This window comes from Agelaius tricolor, unplaced genomic scaffold (genome assembly GCF_023055355.1).
Source record: "Agelaius tricolor isolate 1412-34295 unplaced genomic scaffold, bAgeTri1.0.p SCAF_2, whole genome shotgun sequence".
Classification (NCBI taxonomy): Eukaryota; Metazoa; Chordata; class Aves; order Passeriformes; family Icteridae; genus Agelaius; species Agelaius tricolor.
The window spans coordinates 4,638,041-4,663,764 of record NW_027269262.1 but is presented as its reverse complement, the minus strand read 5'-3'; the positions used below and the strand labels follow the sequence as shown (position 1 = coordinate 4,663,764).

Here is a 25,724-nt window from a genome sequence, read left to right as displayed (position 1 = left end):
TTTGACTACCCTTTCACTCTTTTGATGGCCTCAGTGCCAGTTTCAAACCATTTCCTTACTTCCTCCAAGGTGAGGAAGCAGCCCCAGTTGTACTGGACAGGGATTATATCTGTACTTCATTTCAAGCAGAGAAATGTGGCTTTCCCAGCTGTTTAAAAAGCTTAGTTGACTCAGCATGTGGAGAGCAGGTCCCAAACTCTGTTCAACCAGCAGCAGAGAAGGAGGGAATTGCCTTCAAGACCTTGCAGGGAGAAATCTTGAGGCAAGTGTGAGGTGCTATAGTATATCTTGCTAAAAATATCAGATACTTGAGCTTGCCTTATTGACTTGTTGGATGGCAACACCTTGTTGAAGTGGAAAAAGCCAGCAGATTTGGAACTTTGTGTAATAGTGTAGTGGTGTAAGAGGGGTGGCATAAAGATCCCAGCAAATGTACTTGCTCACCAGAACTACCTCAGCTTTCCCACTTAAAGTGCAAGGGTGCCATGCCTAGAAGATTAGAAATTGCCTGCCTGCCTGTAATGGTACTGGAAGATTTGCTTTCCTCCTGAAAAGCTGATTTCAGATTCTTTGTTCGGATTTAGCCCAGTTTCTTTGTTAGTGTTGATCAAATCATATGAAAATGTATTGTTCCTTCTGCTGCAGAGTGATGCCGAATGCCTTCTACAAGTACTTCACCTCTCCCTGAGAGATGATGCTTTTTGTCCTCATTGTTGCTCTGCCTCGTCTTTGAGTGCCTCTCCATGACTGCGTGGGCATGAGCCCCAGCGTGGAGCAGGTGCAGTGATCTTCCCAGCCAGAACCCTGAATTAGAAGAATTGTCTCAATGGGAAGGTACATTTTAACTGGCTACATGCATCTCCTGTAGCATGATGAAATTGCATCGGTATTTTCACTAAGCATTTTTATCCAGAATATCAATTTCAACAAAGTGTTTTCTTAAGTTCGCTATTAAGGTCTTTAATCTTAGAAGACAGGCCAGTGAGGTGGTTCAGGTAAAGAAACTTTTAGAATCACAATATGAAATTTTTTCACCCTAACAAGGGAAGGTGGCGGTTTGAGCACGTGCCAGTTTGCCTTTCCAGTGCTGTGATACAGCTGAACCACAGTGGAAATCTGGAACCATAACAACACTGCTTATAGGAAGTTTGACTCCCTGCATTTAACCACAAATGTGGTCAATGTTAGGAGAAGCAATAGCAGAGGGGAAGAAAGGTGGTAGTATTTGATTAGCTTTTTTCTCCTTGTTTTCTGTTGTGAGGGAAGAGCGATAATATTACTAACTGATGGTTCCAGTTTCCTTGTTATACTTTGAGGATACTCTTTTAGGGTAGATATGATAAGACTTGCTTTCAGCATTTTAAATAGTCACATGCTGTTAAGCAGTTGTGCTGCTTGGTAAACTTCTGGGTATTTCTGAAGACAGTTAGATGGAGAAGAGGATTAAATACCATGTCAAGATCCTTCAGGTGGTCACTAGCTTCATGCAGGGATTGGAATGCAAAGTGATTCAGTCATGATGGGTTTCTGCAGCAGGTTATTGAGAGATAGAGGTCTTCCCATTGGTCCTCACCATTGTGCCCTAGATCAACATGCTGTATTCATTCAGTTCAGCAGCAAGAGAATGGTTCTCTGTCTTGGACATTAAAATATCCTGCTGTTTCCTATCTGCAGATTCTTGGAAATGAAATGTAATCCTCTCATAGGCAAAGTAGCCTTAATTGCCTCATGGGATAGGAAGGGAAAGGATGATTTGGGAACCAGGTCTGTGCTACTAGAAGTTCTTCCCATGACAGAAGGTATTTCCTGGAACCATGCTGGGAGACCCTTTGGGGATGTGGTTTCAGAGTCAACTTGCAGCCACGATCCAAATTGGTGCCATGACACAAATAGGGTCACGCTGCCCTCCCTCCCTCCCTGATTTGGCGCCTGCCCTCGTACCTCTCTGTGTTTGTCAGGCCAGGGACTGCTCTAGCTGAAAGCTAACACTGGCTGAGTGATTAGTTTTCAGCACAGGGAGCTCCCTGGCCCAGCTGGCTGTGGGGTTAGGGTGGAGGTGGCCGGCAGAGGCTGCCCCGGCCGTGCCCTCTCCCCACACACAGGACGCTTGCTTGGAGTGGCAGCAGACCAAGAGCCTCGCTGAGTGTGTGACCTCAGCATCTCCTAGAACCCAGTGGAGTTGTGCAGAATGAAACCCTAGCAGATGGCTATGCAAAGAAATAGGCAGCTTTTGTGCCACTACTCTCTGCTTGGGTTACTGGGTGTGCCCCCAGCCTGGCCAGCAGTGCCCAAGGGCTGGAGGGAGCTCGCACGCTTTCCCCATCTCCAGCTTTGAAGTGCTTGAGGGCAGTGTAGTGGGTTTGTGAGCGCATGGAGGAGTAATTATGGCTGAAAGCATCCTCAATTCATGGAAGAAAGCCATATTTGCTTAAACTGGGAATCTGCTCGGTGCTGTTTGCACCATGCCTCATATGCTTGTCTTCCAGTCCCTGACCGAGGCTCCCAGGCTACGTGTAATTTAATTACAGTCTGATGGCTGGCACTGAAGTAGGTGAAGATAAAAATGTAATTTGTGCCTAGAAGTTATGTATGTAGTGAACTTGCAATACTGGAGGCCTTCTCGGCAATCGCTGCTATCAGGGTATACCTCCAGAGGAAAGACTGGCTTTGCTGCTCTGGCAGGTACAGCTCTAAACAGGGCTTTAATGTGACTGATTGGTAATAGGTGAAAGTAAAGGAGCTGTGGTCTTGTGTGAAAGATCACAGAATCCTTGGAGATAGCAACTGGGATGGCTTTTACAGTCAACAGCCGCTGCAGCCAAGGGTCTTGTGTAGCTTATGAAGGTGGGAAGGCTCATAGGGCTTCTGGTCAGATGGGTGGTAACGAATACCAGTCACATGCAAAGTTGGCTGAGGAAGGTTGAGTTTCGTGACTGCGCTCGTAGCAAAGTCTCCTTTCTGCCCCTTGAATGGCGACGTGGAGCCAGCCTTTGTGGCAACGAGAGCATCCAGGGTCCTGCTTATTCCATGCTATGGCAGAATTCTGCCTTTGTGACCAGAACATACTGCTGAATTTCAGCTTTGGCTTAAAAGAAGGTGTATCATTGTTACTGTAAGTAAACCTCCACTACAAACTCAGCTAGTGCGGAACTAACTGGAGACAGCCTGTAACTCAGGGCTGTGAAATAAGAGTTTCACTTTAATCTGTTGTCTGTTTTCAAGCATAACTATTTTGTTATTGATTACTTGCGAAAAAGGTCTGATGTATTTATCTCTTGATCCTTACACATGCTGCCCACTGCCAGTAGCCTCAGTTCTCCTCTCAGCAGCTGCCAGGATTTCCATCTTTCTCCTGATTTCTTTAGCACCACTGTGCATTGAAACGCTTGCAGGATAGCAGTAGGCGAAAGCTGTGTAGCATTCCTGTTTATCTTGGAAGTCAATGTTTTACACAAGGAGTGCTGTAACTCTGCCATATTTACTTTCTTGCATTTAATTCAATAAAATGTATTTACCTGAAGTGGACACGAAATTTCCAGTTTACGGTGGAAAGCGTAGGACCAGGCTGCAGAACTCATTCCAAGTCAGGACAGAGTGTGTGAGGGCTCCTTGCCAGTGCAAAGCGTGGGAGGACATTCGGGAGTAAGACGACTCTTGCTGCCATCATCAGCAGGCGCCTGTTGAAAGGGTAGGAGTTATGGATGTCAAGGCAAGACAACAGGTTTTTGTGTTTTCTTGAATTTTAGACTTGCAAGATAAACTGATGACTGACAAAGCGGGTTTCGTCCAAGACTGTCTTTGCTTTAGCTTGGATAAGAACTTGCAGTCCCAGATAGTGAGATGTAGTCAAGTTTTCTGGGGTAATCTTAGCTTTACAGTTTGATTATAGTTTGGAATTAGGGTTGGGAAAACAATTAGTGTAGAAAATGAGGGTTTCTATGGGAATCTATCATGCTTAAGGATTTTTAGCAATCTAGCAAGCCTACAGGCTGTGGGAGCTTCCCACAGCTGCCTCAAGTTACCTTTTCTCCTGCTTCTAAGAGAACAAGGCTGTCCTCCTTCCTATCCATATATTGTTGAGAGAGGGCATCGTCCACAGGCTATTTTTATTCTTATTCCTTTCCATAATTATATGTAGCTTTTATAAATCTGTCTGGATGGAAAGCTCTCGTGTACTTTTGAAGGGCTTATTTGATCTAAATTTAAGGATGTCTCATGTCCAGTTGTGAAACTTGCTATTTTAGTTCACCCTACCTACAGCTTTTACTAAAACAAGAGGAATAGGATGAAGAGGAGAGACTGAAAAGTGTGTGTGAGAGGAGGGAAAGATGACTCATAAGTGGGACTGCATTTGAAAATGCAAAGGATCAAGGTGTACTGATCATAAGAGAGAAAGTTATGGCTTCTGTGAAGAAGGCACAATTAAACTGTATGGTCATTTATCTTCTGAACAGATTAAGGTATGTTTGGGAAGGAATCCATGGGCCTGAATTGAGTAGATAGATTTCTTCTCTCTTCAAAGTTATTTAAAGAAAGGAATTTTTAGTGCAGCCTTTAATAGGTGATATTTTAGTGCTAGATTCCACTGGAAGACTTCCCCAGGCTTCTGGAAAATCCCATTTAGCTGTCCATTGCCTACAGGATCGTTCTAATAGCTGCATGGTTATACAGCAGGACAGGTAGCAGAAAGGGAAAGAGGAGGAAGGCCACAGTACAAGAAGCCAAATGGACTTTCTCAGAACTTTAGGCTACAATCAATGGAAATTAAAGCTCATGAATAGATCCACAAGTTTCTGCTTTCAATCCAGGTGTTGTCTCTTTATCCCTCTGCTAACGTTCTGCTCTTCCAGCCTTGTGCCAGTGCCTGTAAAACTTTCAGAATACTTGGGATGGTCAATAGTCTTGAAATAAATCTCTCTGTAGGGTTTAAGTAGTGTGCAATTATGAGGATGGAGTTCTTCTGTATACAGCACTGCAAAGAGTGCCTGTGGTGTTTCCAAAGGGTTTACCAGCAGTATCCCACAGACAGCTCTTCCTAGCTTCACCCTTCTTCTCCTGCCAAAAGCTGGAAGTTAGCAAAGGTACAGCTGTCCAGCATGTCAATGAAGCTGATAGAAAATACATTTAATTTTGTAAAGCATTTTGATTAACAAAAGTAACTCTCAATGTGAAATTGGTTTAAAAAATCGGCTAAGTGGCAGGAAAAGGGACCTTTCGATTGATTCCAGTGAGTATTTTCCCTAATCCGAATACTATGAAGTGCTTTCATCGTTGTCGCAGAAGTAAACAAAAAAACTGTTACTGATAGTAATTGCCAGCAGAATGGGAGATGATAATGGAGCTCTCACAACTTGCTCTGTAGGCACATTCAGACACACTGTGTCTTTAGTACGGCCAAAGGCAAAGTTGTATGCCAGAGCACAGGGAATGCAAGCCATGCCTTATGAAAGGGGGCCTGTATCCTGGAAAGCAGCACTTCTCAGAAGTCTGTAGTAGACAAGCAACTGCACACCAGCTTCCAGCACAAGGCTGAGAGGCAATGGCACTGAGGCTTGCATCCTGGCATGTACAAAAAAATGAACAAGAGTGGGGATACTTTTGCCTCAGTCAACACTTTTGGTGTAACTGATACCTGAAATGACATAATGTGATTCAGTGCTAGTATTTGTAAGGGAAAGATCTTGAAATCAGAAGATGCTGTTAAACAGGACAGCATCAATTATTTGAGGTCTAAAGAAAATGCCCTTCAGTGCAACTTAAGCAATGTTTTGCTTATGAAATTAATATTAAGGAGTGACTTGACTGATAAGGAGTTACAGAATTGGGGGCGGTAGTTGATACAGCTGATGGTTGCACTGCTGTCCAGAGGAACTTTGACAGGCTTGAGGAAAGGGCTGACAGGAACCTCATGAAGTTCAGCAAAAGGAAGGGCAAAGTCCTGCCTCTGCAGAAGAATAATTCCAGGTACCAGCATGGGCTGGGACAAACCTGCTGTAAAGCAGCTCTGCAGAGTGAGAAGATCCTTTCCCTCTGCTCAACCCTGGTGAGACACAGCTGACATGCTGGGTCGGGTTCTGGGCTCCCCATTGTGAGGGGACATGGACATACTGCAGCAGGTCCAGTGAGGGGCTATGAAGGTGGTTAAAGCCTCAGAGCATCTCATATAGAAGAAGAGGCTGAGCGAGATGGGACTGTTGAGCCTGGAGGTGTTTAAACACATGATGGGAGAGAGTGAGGAAAATGGAGCCAGGCTATACTCACTGGTGGCCAGTGACAGGATAAAAGGCAATGGGCAAAAATTGTAATGAAGAAAGTCCATTTAAACAGAAGATGATACAGCAGAGGTGTACTGGAACAGCTCCCTTAGGCTGTGGAGTTGCATTCACTGGCCACATTAAAAACTCCCTGAGCATCCTGTTCTAGTTGCCTTCTCTTTGAGCAGTGGCAGGTGGACTAGGTGATCTCCAGAGGTGTTTTCCCACCTCAGCCACTCCCTGAGATGATTCCAGTGTTAAAGGACTTCTAAGTTGTTGAACTTGAGCACATGGATGATTTAATATTGAAAGCTTAAACAATGCAAACTCAAAGTGGAAATTAGATTTTTTAAGTGAGGGGAAAATAATTAGTTTATGCCTTCCAGTTTTGACACAGTGACTGTTTTGCTGTAATTTCTCTGTAGAGTTATGCTCTGTAATTTCAACTCTGAACAGCCTTGAGGTTAGCAAATCCTTCTACTTGCTTTTTGGTGGGAGCAACTGTGTTTATGGTACTTCCTGACAGATGCTTGTTCATTTCATTTTCATAACAAAGATTCTAAAATTGCATTCTTATTCTTGGCAACAATAGCACAGCAGCTAGGGTCTGTGATACGTAGGAGGTGATATTAGAAAGTCAGATTCTTTTCTTTCATCAAAGTGTAGATTAGAGAGAAAAATGCAAATTCACTTCATTTTAAAATTTGAGACTTCAGAGTGCTACTGATTTTTCTGGAGAAGTCATCTCAAGGTGTTTAGGAAATACATTGTAAAGAAGACAAAGTAGAAGGGACAGATTGTGTCTGGTGTGGGTCAGTTTTTGCAGAGGTTAAAGTTCTTGTTTGACTGTATGACTGGAGATTTTCTGCTTCACCAAAGCCAAAAGGGATACTTTTGAAAATATTCAATGTAATCTTTAATGTCTTTTCCCCTACAAATTCATTACCTGTGACTCCAAGGAAAATCATCTGTTTTGGTTGTTGTCTTGTAAATTAGGCTGTCGCATCAGTTTTAGATTGTCCTGCGCATGACAGAATTTTCCTAAATGTGAAAAAGAAAATTTAGTCATTGACGCTCATTCACTTCACTTAAGGCCTGCTGCCATCATGTCTTCTTTTTATTCCCTCTCTGTCAATGGGAATAAGTAAAGCTTCCTACTTGAAATCAGTTTGTTGTCCTTTTGCCAGCACGCTCAGGTTGTTCTGCTCCATGGTGTTGCTGATGGATTGATAAGAGACTGCCAAGGTAGAATGTGCATCACAGTGAAAGCTCAGTGGATTAGTTGGTCTTTGTGACATTACACAGCATTTAAAGCATCAGGAACTTGGCTATCTTGTGCCATTTCAGCCATGTAAACTGTTGCCAAACTGACCCGTGCAATAAAAGTAAATGCAGCAGCTGCCTACCTTGATGTGGGGAGGGAGGAAGTCATCAGTTTCTAGAGTTTAGCAACCCATGCTAGGAGAAAACCAAGTTCAGTTTGTAGTCAAAGAAATGTGTTGCAAAGAGAAGCCTTCTAATGGCAGTACCAGCTCCGGCTCTAGGGTGGAGGAGGCTGTCAGTCATCATTGGGGTCTTTAGGGCCCAGCTATCTGTGATTATCACCCTTGCTCTCTTACAATCTTTTATCTATTTCTGTGACTTTCTGCTAATCTGGAGCCTCCTTTCCAAGTGCTTTTGGGAATAGCTGCTTTTGGATATGTAAACCATGTTTTCCTGTTTCTTGGGTACTTGTTATTTATTTTTGTTACTCGGAGGTTTGGTGTGTGGAAGAGGTTATTGTGTTAACTTCATCAAGGTTATGTAAGGATTTTTTTTTTGTATATAATGTTGGTAATTTAATTTTTGAAACGATACTTAATTAAGTTTAGAATGATAAATCCATCTCTTGAGCAAAGTCAGCATTGTAGTTACTTGTAGGTACAAGCATAACTTATCAGGGTTAACCTGTTTGAACAATGTTGAGACTCCTTAAAGTGAACTAACACTCACAGTTTACATAATGTACAGAACTATCCTGTGTTACAGTAAATGCTTAGGACCCCACGTTATTTCTCATTGTCTGATTCTGTAAATGCAAATCATTGCATGTTGCCTGGATCTTCTGAATGTTTTTTGTCAACTTTCACAATGACCTTTGGAAACTAGATAATATTTTTATCACCCCAAATGGATTCAAAGTCCATTTATTACTTTTGGGGAATCCTGCTGTGTATGCTTTTATACTTGGGTGAAACTGGGTTAAGAAAGTACTTCAGAATAAAAGGTTTCGCTGCTTAAGATCTGACTTCTCATTACTAATTACATTAATTGAAAAAGTAGATAGATGTAAGAGCCATCGTACCTCAGGCAGTGAATTAAAAATATGGAGTCAGGATTGGTGTTGACCTTTAAGGACGGATTCACCTGCTTTGGTGATGTGAACACCCAGCACTAATGCTCACATGCACCTGAGTTTTCAAAACTTGTTACCTTCTAGTTTGTAGCTCTCTGTAGTTTCTGAAGTGTTTACATACGTATCCTTTGCATCATTAATTTTTGAAAGAATGTACAAGTTTGTTAGTTCCCAGTGAATCACCTCTCAGTGAGTCAAGTGATGCAGTCCCATGGCACTCCTGTAATGTAACTTGGTATGGGTGTTTCGTGTGAAATACAGAAAGGTTTGGGGTGCCAGGGTGGGAGATCGTGAACCGCAGACACGTGTAGGCACGAAAACTTGCACTCCAGAAATTTCATTTGTGAAATTCCACAGTTGTCCTCTCTTGTAGGTATCCTGTATCCAAGGAAAACAAAGCTCAAGATGGTGTGGCTTAAGCAGGCAGTTTAGTGAGCGAACTTTGTAAAGCAAGTCCAATCTTGCACCATTACAGAGCACCTACACTGCGATAGCTCTGGTGTGACTTTGTAAGTGCTCCTCTTTCTCCTCACTTTTCACTGTGTATGTATGCAGTCTTATTAATTACATCTTCCTGGAGAGGTTTATCACTGTATTCTGTATGTTTTGTAAGTGAGGAGTAACACTTTTCCTGATTCCTATGTCAATATAGGTGCTTGGAATGCTGCTATTAGTTTTTAGCCTGTTTATCTAATGCTCCATGGCATTTACTGGAATTTCCTACCAGGAAGTTCATCCTATTATATTCTCCAGCTCTCAGTGTCCTTCCTCCCCCAGTCTCAGGGCTTGTTTGTTTAATAGACAATTTGGCAGACAACGGACAGTGTTCAAAAGCTTTTCTTTTCTAAGTAGCTGTGCAAATTTCCACACATAGAGTGGAAGCCACTCAGTGAAACAAATCCAATTGCAATCTTATTTTGAAGTTAATGACATTTAAAATAAAAAATAATCCTTAGATACAAAAGAAAAAATATCTCTGGGATGTATTTTGAGACTGATTTCCTTTGCAATGGTTTTTCTTTAGGATCAACTGTAAAATGATAGGGAAAGAGTTCTTTCCCTTGGTCCAGTTCAACTTTAGCTTTGCTATTCGGGAGGCTGAAAGTCTCCTGAAGGGCTGAAACATTGCAAGCAGCTCTGAAGCCACACTGAGATGTTGTGCCCTATCATACACCATGTGAATTGAACTATCACTTCCTTATTTGGCTTACTTTGCTCGCAATGGGTAGCATCAAAAGTGGACTCATGTTGGTGGAACTGTTGCATATAAATGCAATACAAAGAAATTACACCAAGAAGTCTCTTACATGGCTGGTCTGCTGTCACATCCTGTCCCCTTTGTGTTTATGTCCCATCATGTTCCCCCCTCCACCCCCCAGCTGCTTGCCAAGAGTTTGCAAGTTCAGCATCAGCCTGTTCTGTGACAATCTTGTTTTCTTCAAAGGATGTGCATGGTGAGAAATCACTGATGTGAACCACAACTGAAAATCCCCAAGCTCTGCTCTGGAGGCAGCAGCCTTGCTGAGGTGGCATCTTTGGGAATGGGGTAGGCAAATGGGCTGGGAGCTTTGACACCCGTTTGTAGGATGGCATTAGAGCCTGCTAGTGACAGGTCCAGCCTTACCACCAAGGCCCAGGCCATGCTTCCCAGGGAATGGGAGGGAAACAATCCTGCTGCATCCAGACACACCCCCAAAAATCTGTGGCCAGGATTCCACATCCCAGATGCTGGTTAGTCTGGCTGCACTCCTGCATGTGAGTGTTGGGTGTTTGTCATTACATTTTCTGGAAGTTTTGTCTCCATAGCTTCCACCTTAACCAAGCAGGTGCAGCTCAGCCCCTGGCAGCTGTTGGGATCAGGGGCTTGCATGGAGGTGTTTCAGACTGCCCAGAGACACAGGCGCTCCTCACCATGGGCAGTTCAGCAGTTAAGATGAAAACTGGGTGCAGTTTCCTGAAAACAACTTTTCATATTTCAACATGAAGTGGTAACTGGAGCTTTCAACCTTAGTACAGTGCAAAGCCATTGCTTCCAGTAAGAAGTAATTGTTTCGTATTTGGTGGAAAAATTGCAATAAGAAAGATCTCAGATGATTCATTTCCTATGCAGCATAGGTGTAATTCTCTTGGTTTGAGGCCAGAAACGTGGCTTGTGCTTTGGTTTATGTCTTGCACAACCGTTGTAATGTCCTTCCTCTTTTAGTGCAAAGAAAATATGAAGTACTGCAGCAGAGTAGGAAAACAAGATAAGCTGCACGTTTTGACACTGGCTGCTATACTGAGTGCAGGTCTGGTGGGGTGTGGGGCTGATCCCATGGCATTCCAGTAGACCTATGAGCCTAAAATGGAGGGATGTCAAACAGGGCTGGCCACTTACCTTGGTGTCAGAATTATGTTAGCGTTGGTGACTATGAGACAATCAGACCAGAGGGCAGGCCAGGTCACATGAGATATCAGGATGAAAATCAAAGGTAATTAGTACATTAAGATTATAATCCTGCTTCAGTGATGACTTACTGTGCCGGTGTAGGGAGAAACCACCATTTTTCATTGCTACATTTCAGTACTTTTTTGATTTGGTTTGGGCCATTGTGTTTCATTTAAAAGCAGTTGAAAATGTTCAGTTCAGCCAGGCTGGGGATGAGAGTGTGAAGCGCCTCATTGGGGTGGCACTGATGCACAGAGCTGCTAACGCGGGAGCGCTGAGCGTGCCTGGAAGCTGATGTATTCCTTTCTGTAGGTGTTAAAAAAGGCTTTGTGGGATGTTCTGCAGCAACAACTGGGAGGCACTCATGGCACTTGCATTGCTTCTTCCTGCACATTCATCCTGAGAAGGGAGAGCTGCCGCTCAGTTCCTCTGGCTTGGGTCCCACTTTCAAACAAGAATTTGCCGCTGAAAGTTGGCCACCCACATTTTAACTTTTTGGAGCTAAATAAAAGTTGTGTGGTTTCATCTCTAAGTGCTTACAGTTCATGGCTTCCTTGGCTCTTGGATACTCGGTGGCAATCATGAAAATGGGAAATTTATAGAAATAGGATGGTTTAATTAGGCCTTGAAAGAAACTTCATCAGAGTAACATCAGACTTCAGCCCTCAGTGTCAAATACCTAATGGAGGGCTGCGTGTGATCAGAGTGTCATTTTATTTGGTGATTGTGATGTGCTTCTTATTGAATTATAAACCAAATTAACACATATAAAAGGGATTTTCTTTTAATATTCATCTACATTAAAAATAAAAAATTGACTGTAGCTCAATTAATAATTTCAATATAAGATCTAGAGAAGAATTTCCCTCAGTCAAAACTATAATAAGCTGGAAAAGGCTTATTAATAGCTCAGATAACAGAAATTGCTATAATAGAAAGTACTTTTTGGTCCTTTTTTATATACAATTGCTGTTTTATAAGAAGACAATTTCAGACTTTTTTGTTGGATTAGATTTCTGTAAACTGTTTTCATTTGCTTTAAAAAGATTGTTTAAATTTTACTTTAAATACAAGCTGCTTATTCTGATGAATAAGGAGCTATTATTTCAGATTCCTGAAATTATTTATTTCTGCTTTGTGTTGATTTTACAATATATTCAGTTTTCAAGGCACTATTTCTATATATATCTTTTTGTGTTCTTTTACTTCAGTCTTATGAACGGCTATGAGTAAAGCAGAATTTTGAGGTCATGTTTTCATTAAAAGTGCCATTCCTGGTCTTGTTCCTCTTGTTCCTCTGTATGGAACTGCCTGCTTTCCATAGGGAAATAATACTTTGGGAAGACTTGAGAGGACTTACAGAACTTTCCTTTTAAGGACATGCTTTGTTGTCTTTTATGTGCAAATAGTTTAATTCCCAGTTATTTCTTTATTTTCTTATTCTTTCCTGAAAATTCTTAAATGTTTTACCCTGTCAGAGTTAACTACTGAAACTGGGGGTAGTATGGTACAAATTACTGGTATCTGTGTGTAGACCACTGGGGTAAATATTTCTTCGTGGAAGATGGAAATCCCTCTCCCTTCCAGGAGTTTGAACTGCAAGTTTATTTCTGCTGAGAAGTGAGGCAGGGGGTATGAAATGAGTTGTCAGTAAGTTTGAAGCCAGGAACTCTGGAGCTCCTCTTGCATCTTTTTGCTAACCTTGGGTGTTTCTTTGCTTGTGAGCTGACCAGCAGAGCTGAGCTCCTTCCTTACTGAGAGCTCCTCTGCTTTCCTCTCTGTGCCTCTCCCTGTTTTCCAGTCTTCCGAACATTTGCCGTGCCCTCAGCTGAGTGCAGCCCTCTGGCAGACACTCACAGCTCTCCACATACCTGGGTTTGTTCATTTGAGTGTGTTCTGAATGCTCAGCCTGTATCCCTTCCTTCAGTGGAGACGTTTCCTTAGTGTATGAATATTTTTCTGCATTCACCCCAAGGTGTCTGTTCTCCTTTGCTCCCTCTCGTGCATTCCTTCCTCATCAAGCTCCAGTTTAATTTACCCTTTCATGCAATATATTTGATTTCTTCTCTGCAGCTCCTGACCTCTGGAACAGCTTACTAGAGTTCATGCCTGCAGAACCTCAGCTTTTAAATTGTATTTTTAAGTGACTGCTTAATTTAGAAAATGTAGAAGAAAGCCTGTGCAAAGTGTGTGGGGATTGGTAGAGAACCATGCTATGGCTTCCTTGCTGCAGTCAAAATTTATCTGTGCTCGCTGGAAAGGCTTGCATCCCCTCCCCAGTAATATCAGCCTTGTGGTAAAATACAGAAAAGCTGCCATTTTATCTGCCCCTAGCAATTGTAATATCTTCTAGAGACTGCACCAGGCTTAGTCATCGTCCCTTGCTTAACTTGCCCATCTTACTCCTAGCTCTGAGACACCCACAGCTGAGGCCTAAGACACATTTCTCTGCCTTACTGCTTAATTCACTGTCAGCTATCACTTAATACAAACAATTTATTCCTTACCATGCTTGGTTGTTTCCAGTCTTCCTGTTTTTCCACCCCAGTCAACCATAAAGTAGAGTTTCTTTTCAGTTCCTCATCCCATTATTTTTTTGGAATAAGTTTTTATCTTCCATCACCATCTCAGCAGGCTTTGTCCCAGGTTACTTTTGTTCTCATTCTGAGATCAACTTTTGTCCTTTTGTATTTAAATCAGACTGCTGCTCCTCAAACACACCTTGAATGCCTGCTAGGGGAGCAGGGAATGTTGGTAGGTCTCAGGACTTCCAAGGAGGTGGGATGTGCAGAGCCTGGGAGGCCCAAGAGCTGTGACAGGAGTTTGAAGTGGAATTTGGTGCTTCACACTTGTAATGAAAATGTACTGACTGTACTTTTCCAAATGACCTTGAATTTAGGGTTTGGGGTAGTAGAATATGCCCAACTCAGATCATTCCAGCAAGCTTTATATGCCTGCTAAGTCTAATGGGTGCAGCAATATTTCAGAAAAAAGATTTTCAGAAGGTAGCACAGGTAATGTAATTTAAAATATAATTTTTCCTAGGTCTGTCTTTTGCAAGCAGTGCAATTAATTTATATCCAGTAAACAAGCTGAAGCACACATCTAGCAGGACAAATTCTAGTGCGCATACTTTGGCAAAGTTATTCTCCATGATTTTATCACTGGAAAGAATTAAGAAGTGTTTTACTACTTCTTCCCTCAAACTTACAAATATAATTCTCAGAGAAACTAAGGCTTTGGTTGGATATGATGCAGTCCTCAAAAACTGATATCTGCCCCACCTGGACACTGTGCTCTGCTATCTTGACAAAACCCTGTGCTGGCTCTTACCTGATGCTTAGCCTTTACTTGTCTGTTACAAGGTAACACTCTGAAATTTTTTCTTTATATCTAATTGCTGCCAGTTTCTTTCCCCAAGAATGAAGTTGATTGCTGTGTGACATGACTGTGAAGCTGCTCAAATGTCAGTCTGATGATCCAAGGGGCATGGGTGGGTGTTACACTGCTTCTCCTCAGCAGCTCTCAGTGCAGGCTCATCCCCCACCCAGCAGAAAAATAATTTCTGTTTTGGAGTAGGACTAAGTTCCTGCTGGTGGGGACCTCTTGAACCACCTTTCTGTGGGGGCTGATGAGGACATATCAATCAAGTGCTGCCTGCACCAGGAGAGCAGGGATGGAGGGAGGATGCAGAAGAGGTGGTGTCAGCAGCCTGATAGACCTAGGTAGCCATGAACTCAAACCAGCCCATTAAAGGGAATGGGCTATAATTTCCCCTTTGCACCTTTTCCACCCCTTTTGTCAATTAGTTAATACTACACTTGCTCCTTTTCTTCTCTTCTATAAGCATAACCAGCCTCCAACTTCCTCTTGAAAGTTAATCCATGAGACTGAGTACTGTAAAGTGAATTGCATCAGGTCCTGTATACTTGAAAATACTTAGCTTATCCTGGGAGTTTTTAAACTATTTTCCTCTAGAGACAAGTGTTCTTAGGAAAGACGTTCTTGTGGGTTTGCCTCTGATGTGGATTGTGGTAGCTATCTAGGTTTCTTTAAAAAAAAAAAAAAAAGAATTGAAGCTAAAAGGGCAAACCTACACAGGACTCAAGGTGGCATCAGTTTTTCGTGGTCTGCACTGAACAGTGGGTCTGTAGTTGTATCTATATCAGGGATTGCTCATAGTATTGGAAGAGAAACTTGAGTTAAAGCAGTTGATGCCACAATTTTTACATCTGGACCAAGGGGTTGGGTAGGTGTCTGGTTTAGCTTAATGGGATGCTTGCTTTCCTGTTACTTTTGTGTCTCTTGCTGGAAAGTATCAGTTTGTGGCTTACCTGTCTCATAGTTCCTTTTATTTTATGCTCCTTTCACTGTCTCCCTAAAGAATCTGACTTCCCATTTCTTGCACTCAGGTTTCACGTCACTGAGAAATTTTTAGTCCCTTTGCTTCCTATTTGTCCTTGTCATTTGGGATGCTTTGTGCTGGTGTCCTTTGGCTTGTTAAGTCTTAGCAGGTCCCTCTTACTGTGTCAGATGGTTGTGCATGCTATGATTGATCACGTAATGAAATAAGGACAAATAATACTAATTTGTGCAAATAGTGAACACAGTGCTGTAGCAAAAATAAGTGACACAGATCAAGATGTTTTTTAAGAGGCTCACTGATTCTGCTGATCACAGATCTTGAGATTTCTGAAGAGAAGCCAGATATTGGAAGGCACTATGAATAATTTTGGAGATGGGAGAGAAACTGTGAGTCACCATGGATCTCTAGTGCAAACAAAACAGCACTAGGAAATCTTCAGTCTGCAATTCATGAAAGAAGAAATTGAGAGAATACACCACTTCAGTCCTGCATATTATCAGTAATGAAGTTTGTAAAACAGGAAGGGGAAGTGAGGACTTGCTGAGTGACGTGTAACATCTGGCCAGAAATGAAACATTCCTCAGTGTTTCCTAGAATTGCCTGTCAGTAATCAGGATCTTTTGGACTCCACTAAAATATTTTGCTCTATATATCTCTCAGGTTTGCTGTATGCTTTGTAAACTAAAAAGCATCTATCTTGTAGATAGCTGTCATGTGGTATTTTTTTCACTAGCCTTACAGTGTCTGTAGGTGCACTGAGCCTGACAAGAGTGTGGTGTTTGTGCCAGCCCCAGCAGATGCAGGGAGGCTTTTGCTGCTCTGCAACCAAAGGATGCTGTCTGCATTCTCTCAGATTATTTGAAGTTCACGGGAAAAACTTATATAAGTCTTTAACCACAAAAGTAGAGGCAAAATACTGTTGTTTTTATCTTGCAGACAAGTTGAGACAAAAAGTTTTGATGTGTAATCCAAACCTAAGTTTCTCTTCTGATGGAGAGAGCTGCAAATCTCTGGATTTTATGTTTTAAGCATTGCCCCTCCTTCTCACACCTGGTTTTGAGATTCTCTTTTATCTTTAATTGTATCCCTTTGGCCTAGTCTTCCCACGCCCTGAATTGTTCCCTTTTCACCCCTCCTTCCTTCGCTCTTACAGTTCTCAGGGTGGAAAAACACTTGCATAAAAAAGTGTGAAATGTATTTGTCTCTGTGGAATAGCTGTAATCTTAATTTAATCCAATTATGTTGGCTAAACATATTAGCTGGATGCTTTTGTTAACACTTGACCTTTTAGAATTCTGTGTCCTTGGATTACAGAGCTGAACAGAGCAGAGGTGTTTCATGCTATTGGAAGCTGCCACCAGTGGTCTGCTGGGAGTGTAGTGCCTGTGTTGGTTAGAAGGATGCAGTTCAGTTTTGCCCTGTTGCCAGTGAATTTTATGCCTCTTCACACAAAATGTGGAGAAGAGTGGCTTGAATGCTCTGCATGTGCTGTTACACCATGGACTTGTATGAGTTTCATGTGCTTTAACTTGCCTTTTAATAAGTCTGAGGTTTGCAAGCAGAGTCCAACAGAAAGATGTTATTTAGCTATCCATAAATAAATGCATATAAATTACTTTATTTAGAGCCTTCTGTTGGTCACAGATGCAAAGTAAAGTGCATAAGAGAAATCCACAATACAGAAATACCTGTCTCAACTCCATAGCAGAACATATTGTTTTGTCTTGGTTCAGTGAGGAGCAAGACATTATCCAGCCCCATAGGGTGAATCTTAAAAAACAAGCAAATAATGTACTCTGAATTGCTCTACCTAACTGAATAAACAACATTCTTCAGGAACAGTTATTTTTCTAAACTTGATTAGACATAAAAGTTCTTTTTCCTGTGTCTTCCAGGTAATGTGCTTTCTATTGTTAGGATAACGAGTATCCCCAGATTTAATTTCAGTAACCTGAGTGGCAAGGAAGGGTATAGAATTGTTTCCAAAGATAGTATATTGTGTTTCTGTCTAGGAACAGAATTCATATTGGTGGTGGTTTTCACTGCAGTTTGTCTGTGTGCTGCAAAGTTTAATGGTTTCATTCACTATTTTCGTTATTCAAGATGTGTTTCCTTTGAGCTGAATGCAACATTTAGCAGATTTTCAGGCTTTGTCTAATACTACTTTTGCTCCACTTTAATTTAGGCAGCACATGTGCTAGTTAATGTGAAATAAATGTAGTGGTTGTGCTTTCAATGAGGACAAGTTTTTGAGAGGCAGAGGAGAGGACTTGTCCAATGCTGCTCTTGGTGTCATGTCATGTAGGAAGTTCATAGTAGTGGAAATTATTGGTCCCCTCAAAGCCATCCTCTCAGACAGTGAAGGGAAAAATATAACTTGGACTAGCACTACTTTTGCAGAAACTTAGATGGTTATAACAAATTTTTCAAAGGAAATGTAGATTTGTGGATTCATACATGTGGGTGCTTGAGAGGCTGTCTTTGTTTTTCTTAAATGAAATCTTCTCAACTCAAGTGAGGGCTGAAATCTTTCATACCTATTCAAGAAAGTCCAGACTAGACTGAAATATACCGTGAAATGGCCACTCAGCTTTTCAAATCTAAAAAAAATTGCTGAATTTTCAAATAAAAACCTCATCAACCTAGCTTTTGAGTGGTATATTTAAGTCCGCCTTAAGATTCCAGTAAATATTTGGATTCCGTTGTGATGCATATGGGCTATGAACCTGTACTGATACCTTGGTGTGAAAAGTTCACCACTCTCTGCCTTTCCTGTAGTCCCAATAATGTGTTTGATAAAGTGAAATATACTTCTTAACAATGCATTTTTTTTTTTTTTTAACAGGCAAAACGAAGGCTGGAGCTAGGAGAAAGTGGCCACCAGTATCTTGCAGAAGGACTAAAGACTCCAAAGGGGAAAGGAAGAGCTGCAACAAGAAGTCCAGATAGTCCAAAAAGTAAGGGAGCTGGTAACATGCTGTCATCAGTCTGCCTTACCTAGCTTAGAATGTGTTTATTGCTGTCCTTACCTAGATGTGTATGCAGCAAACTCAGCCCCCCAGCTGGGCAGTGGTCAGCAGGTTTGCAGCATGGAGGGGTTGCTGCAGAGCAGGGGTTGCTAAGAGGCTGCAGAGGCTCCTGGCTGCCAGGTGTGTCCCTCTGCCTGCTGGGCAGCCTGTATTCTCTCTGCCCAGGGCCTCCTCTTTAGCCAAGGATGTGATGCTGGGGTGCTTGGAGAGGTGGATGCTGAGGAATGAAGGTGGCGTGATGGCATGGATTGCACAGTTATTAGACAAGGCTCATCAGGCCTGCCTCCTCCTTGGCTGCTGGAGTTACAGCAGCTGCCTGCCAGGACTTCTTTTCCTGGGCAGGGATTTGCAAAGAATGCTAGCTGTGCCTCAGCAGCACTGCATGAAAAATGCTCTTTGTGGCACCTGAGCTGCCTTCTGTCCCTGCAGTGGGACTCTGGATACTGCCACTGCCTAGTTGCTCTGAGTACTGATTTTTGTACATCTGCATTGCCTTGGGCAGTGGGCTTCTTGCAACAGAAGCTGGGGGCTGTAGCCCTGCTGTCCTGTTTGGGGGTTTCAGCAGGAGAGTTAGACTGGCAGGGGGAGCCAGATGGGGCAAGGAGAGGACTGGGGCAGCAGTGGTAGTGATGTCAGAGCAAGAGATGCCAAAGGGCCTTCCTCATCAGTCTGCTGGTTTCTATTGAGGCAGATAGGAAAAGTGAAAGTAGTTAAAGATAGAAACTTAAAGCATAGGAGTTAAACAACCACAGTTGATTTAATTAAACTAAATTTCGTTAAGCTGTATGAAGCTTATTTTAAATTGAAGTGGATTTTTGTAGAAATTCAGTACTGTTTGGTGCACAGGGTGCTGATGCAGCATTGATAAACGTGTACAAAGAATTTGGTGTGGGATGAAGAGCACAAGCCGTTTTCGGTGGGACTCCAGCCAGTGCTTGCCATTATTACTCTGATCCTCTTACACTTTTCTAAGCCCCAAACAAAACCCTGACAAACCAACCACCCTTGCTCTAAATCCACAAGGTCATGTAAGTGACGAGAATGAGATTTAGATGAGATGTTGGGAAGAAATTCTTTCCTCACAGAGTGGTGAGGCACTGGAACAGGTTGCCCAGAGAAGCTGTGGATGCCTCATCCCTGGAAGTGTTTCAAGGCCAGGTTGGATGGGGCTCTGAGCAATCTGGTCTAGTGGGAGGTATCCCTATCCATGGCAGGGAGGGTGGAACTAGATGATCTCTTAAGTTCTACTTCCAACCCAAGCCTTTCTATGAATATTCTTCCATTTCCTAGAGCAGACAAGCTCTGAGTCTACCCAAAGAAATACAGCTAGCTGGTTCTCTTTGCAAAGATGCAATGTCTTGGTTTTTATTGAAAAGCCATTGTATTCTTCAAAATATTTCAGGGTAATCTAAAAGTTCACTCTTCAGTGGGATTTTCAGTTTTGACTGACTTCTGCAGTTTAATGTATGGCATGACCCTTGAAAACCTGAAAAAGACCACCAAATCAGCCCAAGTTCCACCCTGCATAATAGTGGAAGCAAATGAAGGGTTTAAGAGGTACCAGCCCAGCAGACTTGTAATAATGGCTGGCTCATTTCCCTTGACAGAGAGGCCTTGAACATTTAGAATTAGGCATCATTCTGATACAAGTATTTAAACTCTTAAAAGCCCATCTGTGAAGTATATAGATGCTGCATTTGTGCATGGAAACCATGAATTGGTCCAAGCCATTTGCTGACTTCTAATTTAGAAGCTATGGATACTCTGTCCCAGTTTAAGCATTGCTTGGTTATGAAGCAATGATGATTATAAATTGTTATTTTGTATCAATCTCCTCTAATTCACTTGAGTTTTCTCAAGCTGTGGAGTCTGACACTGATGGAATCTGTCATTGTGTTCACCCACTGAAGTACACCTAAGTCCTGCTTAATTGCATATGAAACACTTATCTCACATGAGGGGAAAATCAAACCCTGATGAAAGCTGGCTATCAGACTGATGAAGGAGAGTCACAGGGGATTTTTTGGGTTTGCTGCCAGGATAAATAGATACTAAAAATACTATTATGAATTCACATAGAAAAAGCCTAAGCAGAATATTTCCATATGTATCTATCAGACTACTGGAAATATTTGCATTTTAAAAAATGTATATATTTGCTCATGTACCTGTGACTTTTGGAAAAGTACATCTTGAAATACAAATACATAGTGGTAAGTTGTGTCTTAATGCGAGGTATGAGAGATTTCTTCAGTAAAAATGAAAGAAGTAACTGTAATATATGTAATTTCATTTTTGGTTGCTGCTTTCGGAACCAAAATGAGAAAAAAACTGATTTAACTTTCTTTTTCCTTTTCCTTCCAAGCTCCAAAATCTCCTTCAGAAAAGACTCGGTATGATACATCCCTTGGCCTTCTTACAAAGAAGTTCATTCAGTTGCTGAGCCAATCTCCTGATGGGGTCCTAGATTTGAACAGAGCAGCAGAGGTCCTCAAGGTGCAAAAAAGGAGGATTTACGATATCACCAATGTACTGGAAGGCATCCATCTCATTAAGAAAAAATCCAAAAACAACATTCAGTGGATGTAAGTATTCATTATCCTTTTCCATCCCTGCTGGCTGATTTCACTATCACAGGGCTGCAGTGTTTTTCTTCTCCCACCTTTCGTTCTAACACTTTGCTCCAAGCAATTATCCAAAATGCCTTCCAACAGAATAAAGTCCTATTTTCTTAACAGAATCTATTCTGTTAAGAAAAGTTTATAAAAAGCCTTTTTCAGGGAATTTAGAAATCAGCATTTTGTTTGAAAACTGGATTAATTAATTTACTTGTGCATGTGGAGTAGGTTTTAGGTATGTGTTTCTACCTACTGCCTTCCTTGGTAAAAAGTAAAAAAATAAAAAGTAAAGTAAGTAAAAAAGTCCTTTTTTAAACTGTGGTTAGAAACAAGATTTTGGAAGTAGCTGGAAATACTAAACTCTTTCATCTTGGTGGCAGTTCCAGAATGTGTTGTTGTCATAAAAAGATGCTTTTTTCTGGAAAGCATCATTTATGTTGACTCGGTAGGGATGGGTTTAGGGAGAAAGGATGAAGAACCTGATCTGCAGTGTAAAACCCTGTCTCTCCCCTTTACCATGGTGTAGAATCAGGTTTTACAGAACTCTTCCTTCCTTCTGTGTGTCTGCAGGGGCTGCAGCCTGTCCGAGGACGGTGGGATGCTGGCGCAGCGCCAGGGCCTCACCAAGGAGGTGACGGAACTGACTCAGGAAGAGAAGAAACTGGATGAGCTAATCCAAAGCTGCACACTGGACCTCAAGCTGCTAACAGAGGACTCAGAGAATCAGAGATATCCTTTTTCCCAAAACCTCAAAGGTGCTCAGCCTCCTTGCTGTGCCCTGTAATACTAGAAGACTTCCTCTGTGTGATGTCATTGAAAGAAAGCATCAGAAGCTTCTAGAAGTTGAAAAGGTTTTAATGTGGTTTGATATAAAAGCTGCTTAAGCAGCTTGAACCTGCAATGCTTCTGGAATGTGAAAAGGAAAACCAGAAAAGGTGATACATGAAGGAGATTGTTAACATTTGTGTTCACCTACAGTAGAACCAAGAACCTTTACTGATTAATGAGTGAGGATATCCAATTGCATTTTTTTCAAGCCTACAGCAAACCGCAGTTTTATGTGTTTAGAAATTATAAAGGCATGAAGAGAGAGTCTGGTCAGGTAACAGACTTGTTTAGTCATTACTTTTTTTTTAAATTTATTTCACTTTAAATATAAATTACAGGCACAGAGAGGAAGATAAAGTTGGGATTAGGTTTAGTATGAAACTTGCAACAAAGTTTCGGATTCCTCCGGTTGGAGAATCTGTAATAAAATATAGATAAAACTTCTGTGAGCTCTCAGAATAATTTAGGCTGAATTATTTAATGTAATAATTGCGTAAGGTTCATATGACTTATTTTGGCTGTTAATGCTCTTCGTAATTAACCAGTTGTCATTTTCCTTGGATTTCCCAACTATTAGCAACACAAGAAAGCATTTTATCAAATGCTGACATGAAAACTTATTACTATATATAATCAGTAGTGTTCAAATAGCATCTAATAAAGTGGATTTATTCTCTGTTCTGAGGGACAGGAAGTAACTATGGGAGTACCAGTAAAAAGTACTTGAACTATGTGAACCTTGACTTTTGACTGGATTTCATAGACATTTTGATGTAACCAAAGATCGCCAGGTGGAGTGGGCAGTAGGATCAGTACTGCCTTTAGCTAAGAGTATAATCCATGAAGAGACATAAGCAAGACAAAGCTGAACATGACAGTTCTGAATTTTTGTAGCACTAAATCCTGTGGAGATGAACTCTGCCTTTTCAAACCTTACTTAACGAGTGGCAAAAGCCTTGATAAAAGCCATTTGGGTGAAAGATGATGACCTGTCACTTTGCCTCTTGACTTGTTTGATCCAAGATAGATACAGTATGTATGGGAGCTTGGGCAGTCTGTCTTGCTGTACTGCTCAGTAACAGCACACACTCACACCACCCAAAAGTATATATAAAGTCAGGCTTTTTATTCCCCTGGAATAAACGTTATGCCAGGTAACAGATGACAAAACTAAAGAGCTGGAGCTGTATGCATGTGATCATCACCATTTCACATGCAGTTCTTTTCAGAGACAAAAGCACTTTAACATCTCAGTTACATGGATCAGTATGTGAGGCTTCCCCATATAGTAACCCCTAAAACACTGACATTTTGACAAATACTTGTTGAACAGCAAAATATTCATATTTATTCTGTCCTTATGCAGAAATAGACATTCTGCACTCTAGAGGTTTAAAGTAGCTGCTTAAACAGGCTTTAAAAATAGTTTTGTATTACATAAATTAATATATAAATATATGATTGTTGCATAAATGTTTGTATATTTATATATATTTTATATAGGTTCTATGTATTATATATTTATGTTTGCAAAGCCCCTCAAATTTAAACTGAAATTAGGATTTTTGTCAGCCTGGAGAAGAGAAGACTCCAGGGAGACCCTATAGCACCTTCCGGTACCTAAAAAGAGCCTATGGGAGATCTGGAGATGGATGTTTTATTAAGGACATTGTTGTGAAATGGCTTTAAACTGAAAGAAGGTGGGTTTGGATGAAATATTAGACAGAAGTTCTTTACTGTGAGGTTGGTGAGACATTGGCACAGGTTGCCCAGAGAAGCTGTGGATGCCCCATCCCTGGAATTGCTCCAGGCCAGGTTGAATGGGGGTCTGAGCAACCTGGTCTAGTGAAAGGTGTCTCTGCCCATGGCAGAGGGGTTGGAACCAAATGATCTTTTAAGGTCCTTTCCAGCCCAAACCATTGTATGATTCTATGATGCTGTGTATGCACTTCTATAGCATGCATCTGTAAATTTCCTATACCCTTTTCCAGTGATTTTCAGCTCTCTGCATATTGATAGCAAGTGCATAAAAATTTTTGCTTCATGGAGTCTATTAGTAATTTCAGGTTGTTGAACCTGAACTTCTGTAGTTTCCCCCATATTGAGGAGGAGAGGAGCACTCAGCACAGAGAATCCCTTTTGTTCACTGAGTGGTGGCCCCAGCTGTTACATCAAAGGGAAGTTCTCACAGGGCTTCACAGTGGCAATCACTCTGTAGAGAACAGAAAACCTTGGGCTAAGAGCTTTGTTGAAAATCGAGAAAATGGAAAAATAATTGAAAGACTTCGGCCTTTTCTAATAGTGTGAGTGTATTGTAACCTGGGTTGAAAAATTCCTTAACACTGATTACATTAGCTTATGTGACGTACCAAGATATTAGAAAAATTAGTGGCCTTAAAGACCAAACTGTTATAGTTGTGAAAGCTCCTCCAGAAACAAGACTTGAAGTGCCTGACCCAGTGGAGGTAAGGAGAATCTGGCATTTCCTGCCTGGTTATATACAGTTTTTCTACAAATGCAGTGTCTCCTGAGTCTTACTGTAATATGTGCCCAGGTACACAATCCTATATTCTTACACATTTTAGGGATGTTTCTGTAGAAAAGGAAGGGGAAACTTAAACATCAATTCACACAGAACAATCGTTATTTGTTCCTTTTCACTCACTTTCAGATTTCTTCAGAGTAATCCACACTATTTACAGATATTTTCTTTTGCTATGCTTTACATAAAGAGAAACTCTTTCTTGACAATTGAAATTTCCTTGGTTTGTAGCAATGTAAAGTCTTTCACAAGAAATTCAGCTTTCTTATCTTAGTTAAAAAGTTAATGGAAAACTCAATGCCTTAAGCATCTTGACAATGCATATAACTGATATCCTAATTTATTGAAACATGTTTTCATGTAGGAATTTATTTTCTGAAGTATTACAGGTATTGTAGAAATTTGTGTTTTACTCCTAGAAACATTCTTGCCCTTCCTTCTTTCATCATCATCATCTTTGCTTCATTGGCACTTATTTATTTTAATTCTCACTTAGGAAGACAGACTCAAGTATGTTGGGCAAATGGGAATAATTGGCAGGAATAGCTTGGTTAGAGAGTCAAAAAATGTACCTAATTTCTTCACTCAAGGAGCAGCTAGAGATGGGGCTAACCCCACAAACACTGTAAATGTTTTGTTCATAGCTGTGCATTAATCTTTCATCCCTACACCAGGCCAAGCAAGCTCAGCCATACCTGCTGCCCTGTGGGCAGGATCAGACTCTGGATTCCCTGTCACTTTTTGTCCTAAGATTATTCTGCACTTGCTTAGACCCATTTTGGTTTCCATCCTTCTTTTTTTCTTTTCTTTGCCTTTGTCCTTACTTTTCCCTTTGAACCTTGTTGCAGGTTCTGGCAGGAAGAATAAATCATTTTGCTGCAATGAGAAAAGGGTATCTTTTATCAGTATTCATAAATATATACTGATATTGTTGTTTGCTTTCCTGTTTCTTTCCCCTGGGCATTTTGCTTTGATTTTTAATTCAGCAAAATCAGGCAGGCAGAGAGAGATGCACACGATCATTAAAATTAGTGCTTAGACCTCCCTTATCCTCTATACCCACCTTATTTAATTTTCAGCTTCAGGCAGTAAGGTCCTATTTCTTTCTGTCACATGCTATTACATTTCACTGTTCTTTTTTTTGCATACCTCAGTCACTCAATAGTACCTTCCTTCTTCAACTCCTGCTCTTTACATCTCCTTTTTCTCCAGTTATCTGCAGCATTGACCTAAGTACTCTTAACTGTTTTCTCTTCCCTGGCAA

General features: G+C 41.3%; 1 protein-coding gene across 2 annotated transcripts in view; it reads left to right on the top strand.

Annotated features, from left to right (window-relative positions):
- E2F3 (E2F transcription factor 3) overlaps positions 1–25,724 on the top strand; it is a 42,066-nt gene that overhangs the window by 12,220 nt on the left and 4,122 nt on the right. For both annotated transcript variants that reach the window (XM_071451040.1, XM_071451033.1), the window contains exons 2-5: positions 18,289–18,400; positions 20,838–21,057; positions 21,661–21,821; positions 24,271–24,383. In XM_071451040.1, coding sequence (XP_071307141.1) covers positions 18,289–18,400; positions 20,838–21,057; positions 21,661–21,821; positions 24,271–24,383 — 606 coding nt within the window. The remainder of the gene's footprint in view (positions 1–18,288; positions 18,401–20,837; positions 21,058–21,660; positions 21,822–24,270; positions 24,384–25,724) is intronic.